A 4,489-nucleotide genomic window follows, 5' to 3' on the forward strand; every position below is an offset into this window, starting at 1 on the left:
GTATGTGTGTGTGTGAGAGAGAGAGTGTGTGTGTGTGTGTGCGTGTGTGAGAGAGAGAGTGAGTGTGTGTGTATGTATGTGTGTGAGAGAGTGAGTGTGTGTGTGTCTGCAGCAGCAGCACTTCCGCTCTGAGAGACACGCGCGTCCACGGACACACACCGACACAAAGAGAGGTACACAAGCCTTCGAACCCTACAATATACCTCACATTTCCATTATATTTACATCAGCGCTGCGTTAGGACGCCGTCGTTCTCGCCTGTACGGTAAGGGTCCGAAACATTCATCCATCGACGGCAAACCACGAGCCTCCAGAGCTGACGACACATTTACTGTGTTTTTACCAGATACATTCACCGCGTTTGTGGGATGGGGTGAAGTTGGAGTTCGTCGAGGCGTGTTTGTGCGCGACTTAATTCGGTTTAATCTCGTGTCATGGGCGCGCGAGCACTAATTCGGCTCTGTGCGATCAAACAGAAGTGACGGACTCGCGTCTGATCGGTTTACGGTTATTTGAAGCTGAAATGCGGAGCGATCGCAGCAGGGTCGCGCCGTGTTGTTGATCTGGAGTTAAAGGTCAAACCCGCGCCTGTACACTTTACCCATCGATACATGGTTACATGCATGCATTGTTACACCCTTTGCACAGTGTTACATGCCTGCGTCGATACGTTACATTCACTCTTCGTTTTACATCATTCTTCTCATTGCAGTGTGTGTGTGTGTGTGTCTTTCATAGATCGGGATGTCGGATGAGGACTCGCGTGCCAGCTCTAGTTCATCCTCCTCTTCCTCCTCTTCCTCCACCCATCAGCAGCAGGAGAAAGACACATCTGGGAAAAAGAGAGACAATAAAGCCAACATGAGCAAGACCTCCAAACTCCTCTCCACCAGCGCCAAGAGGTGAGCGTGAGGACGGATCCGGGGCCGGGGCCGGGGCCATGTCCCGAAGCCAAGGCAGAGCCCAGTTACTCGGACACTTCACAGGCGGCGCCGGGTTTTCTGTCAATTCCGTGGCTCTGAAGCACCGTTTAGTGAGCCGTAAAGATAAGCAACTATTGAAGACTACAGTGATTATTTCAGAATAGAAACGAAAGCTGTAATTTTCTCATTTCAAATGCTCCATCAGACAAGGACCAAACCAGTTTTTTGGTGTGTGATTTCTTGGGGATATTAATGGTCCTTTTTGTTTAAAGGAATTAAGTGTGTAAGAAGAACGCAGAACTGTAAAAGAACTAGAATTTATGGTAAAATATTCCATTTGAACGGTTTGCAAACAATATTAACAAATGCACACATTCACAGTTAGTCATATGCCTAATATGTTGGAAACGGCTAAATGTTTCTTGTCACATTCAGTTGAATGAATCACTTTAAAGCCTATATTTAAACAAAATTGAAATCTGACGAGAAAAGTTGGGTAGTTTGCATCATTGGATATTGCTATTGGTCATACATTTCTATTATCTTAAAACAGTTGTCAAATATTAAATGCTTCGCTACTTCGTCACACTCTTTCATTGTTAAAACTGATGCCCCTTCTGTGAACCGTAGCCAGCCTTCTTTGATTTGATTGGTCATCTCGATCATGTAAAACTTTTTGTCATCCTAACGAGACAGAGCGGTGCATCATGGAGTGCAGTACAGCATGCAGCATAAAGAGTATTAAATACTGGAGGAACAATGTGGCCTGATCTGATTATTGGAGGTTACTAGCCTGCCATCAGATGCCATTTTTATCCTTTCATCAAACACAGAACCGCACACACACACAGGATTGTGGGAGGCAGCAAATGATACTATTAACCTGCATTTGTAAACCAACCAAATTAAGGCATATTAGTATACTGCATTCGTTAGACACCTTTATGGCATACTGTTATCTTGTCAGACAGTGTTTTTTTTTTAGCTTTCAGACAGCAGCTTTTACTTTGAAAGAGCTTTACTCCAAAACTCATAACTGATATGATCACAGACACAATGAACATGCTCTTCCAGAATAAATTGGTGCTGCTTCTAGACTGCATTCTAGGCATCCAGATGCACCCATGTTGCCTAGAAGTGCTGTTTAGGCAAGCAGCTTGTTAGGGTTTGACACGGCCGTCATTTGCTTCCACAGTACTTTATCGAGATTTATTTGGATGTCAGAGTTCAGAGATATTCATGGGAATCATGTGTCTCTTTTTCAGGATTCAGAAAGAGCTGGCTGACATCATGTTGGACCCGCCACCAAACTGCAGGTGAGGAAATGCTTTGCATCTCTTTGATATTCTCTGGATGCATTCGTGGGTTAGGATCATGCTTGGTTGATGAACCATAAAGCAACAAACTTCATGTGGGATCTGCTACCTGCAGCAAAAATAGTGCTGTCACATTAGTGAGATTTAGGTGTGAATTGCGGGCAGAAAGTCAATAGTGTAACTATGAAGCACATCTCACACAGAAGTCGCTTTCAAAACCAAGCATCGTTCTGTTAGTGAAGGTGACGACTTTGTGTGTGACAAGCGAAATCTGCGCAAGGAGCTTTTTCACCTTCATGCAAAGAGATCATGCATGGATTCCTATTAAAATGACTGTAATTCGCCCATGCAATTTCACCGAGCAATGGCAAACGTGACCGCGCTTTAACTCTGGTCTGGGCTGTATCTGTGACAGCGTTTCCTCCAGCTCTCGAATTTCTGTGGTTGGCATCAGTAGCATGTTGTAATGCATTTACGCAACGGATTCGCAGAGGTCAGAGAGCGGCTGATGCTGTAGTACGGCAGTGTCATGCTCTGCTTAACCCGACTCAGCCGTGAGGGATAAGCGTGGTAACTCTTTATTTTGCCTGTTATTAGAAAATCAAGAAAATGTGTTGTGAAAGTCACCATGAGAGAGCTGAGGTGTGTGTGAATGGAGCTCCTGTCTAACCCATGAACACCAGAACAGCAAGATCTGATACGGCTTTGTGGTTTCTAATTCATAAGAAGTGTAAAAATACCTTATTTTGGCTGCAGCTGTCAGTGTTGTATGGTGATATTGATACGATGTTGGCAGGGGGATAAGCGGCATTAGTGCGATTGTGTTTTGATGAGTCTGTCGTCCAGAGCTTTGACCTTTACCTCTGACCTCAGTTATCTAATAAACCTAAATGAGTGATTGTAGATGGGAGGCAAATGCTGCTTTTTCTGTGCTTCTGAAGGTAATTGTACCTGACTCAGAATTGCACAGCTGACACACCTCGTCTTTAAAACCACTCGTCATCTTTAGCATGTGTTTATATGCTTCAGCTCTCGCGTCCTCTCACATTTATTAGCTGCGTGGTCTGACTCGCTCTTTTATCTTGAGGCGTAAGAGTCACATCTCTTCCCCTGTAATCCTGCTTTCCCCCGTGGCTTTCTTCTCTCTTATCTTGATTTATTAGCAGCGTTTGCTAAAGTCAAACACATGCTACAGCACTAAGGCTTGTGTTACTCTTTCATATTTGAAGTCTTGAAGGAAGTGGTTGTTGCCAACGGTGACACTCGTCTAGTGTGCACACTTGTGAGACGCCGCAGCAGATTTTGAATTAATTTGAAAATTGATATTTGCATGATGGTAAGTCTGTGGTTGTTTGGCTCTTGCTAGATGTTTGTGAGGATGTTCTGGGTGGTCAAGAAAAGACCTGTTCACCGCAACACAAATGCATTCAAATTCGGCCTGATTTTCGGCAGACTGGCTCAATAAATAAAGCAAGCTAATTCTCTCAGTAATACCCTGGTTGTCCCCAGTGCACAAAACACTAAGCAACTTTCTGTTTTTGGCACCCACTTGTTTCAGACATGAAAGGAAATCAAACCGTATATACAATTTAAAAACATTTTTGTGCACATAGTTTTATGCAACAGCTCTGCAACAGCTCTGGGCATGTGACCAAAAGTGTGAATCTTATTGGCTGGCCAGCTTTATTTGCAGTGCAATTAAAAGAGATTAAAACATCAACAGCAGGAGAATGTTGTCGTCTGTCTGAACAAGTGCATTAACAATTGTTCTTTTAAGTTATAATGTTTATTGCACTGGATTCTCTCACCAAAATTTGCCTGGGTGTGCACAGACCTTGTAATGTAAATGAACAATGTGTGCTTTCTCCATGTCACCTGCCCTCAGATCTCCTCATGTTTTTACCAGTCAAAAGTCAGATATGCCTGCTTATTTGATATAAATACATCCGGCTTTCAAATGTCTGACCGATGAGTTGTTTATTTGCTTGTCTTATTGTCCACTGAATGAAAACCATGAATCCAGTGGCATAGAAAAGTGATAGCTCTTCTAAGCAAACCACATGATTTGAGATACAATACAATTCATGTCTGTAATGAATTAAGTGAGTGTGTGTGAGCGAGCGAGTGAGTGAGTGTGAGCGAGCGAGTGAGTGAGTGTGAGCGAGCGAGCGAGTGTGTGTGAGCGAGTGAGTGAGTGTGAGTGAGTGTGTGTGAGTGAGTGAGTGAGTGAGTGAGTGAGTGAGTGAGTGA

General features: G+C 43.6%; 2 protein-coding genes across 4 annotated transcripts in view; both read left to right on the forward strand.

The window, feature by feature from the left end:
* The window catches only part of LOC107655881 (60S ribosomal protein L15-like), a 28,703-nt gene that overhangs the window by 1,296 nt on the left and 22,918 nt on the right, over positions 1-4,489 (forward strand). The gene's annotated exons all lie outside the window — the stretch shown is intronic.
* Positions 55-4,489, forward strand: part of LOC107655879 (ubiquitin-conjugating enzyme E2 E1) — a 13,118-nt gene continuing 8,683 nt past the window's right edge. The window contains exons 1-3 of one of the 3 annotated variants that reach the window (XM_016443488.1): positions 55-173; positions 739-902; positions 2,189-2,239. In XM_016443488.1, coding sequence (XP_016298974.1) covers positions 745-902; positions 2,189-2,239 — 209 coding nt within the window. In that variant the 5' untranslated portion in view covers positions 55-173; positions 739-744. The other 2 variants (XM_016443489.1, XM_016443490.1) reach the window with 2 other exon arrangements.

This window comes from Sinocyclocheilus anshuiensis, unplaced genomic scaffold, assembly GCF_001515605.1.
Source record: "Sinocyclocheilus anshuiensis isolate Anshui unplaced genomic scaffold, SAMN03320099.WGS_v1.1 scaffold1309, whole genome shotgun sequence".
Lineage (NCBI taxonomy): Eukaryota > Metazoa > Chordata > Actinopteri > Cypriniformes > Cyprinidae > Sinocyclocheilus > Sinocyclocheilus anshuiensis.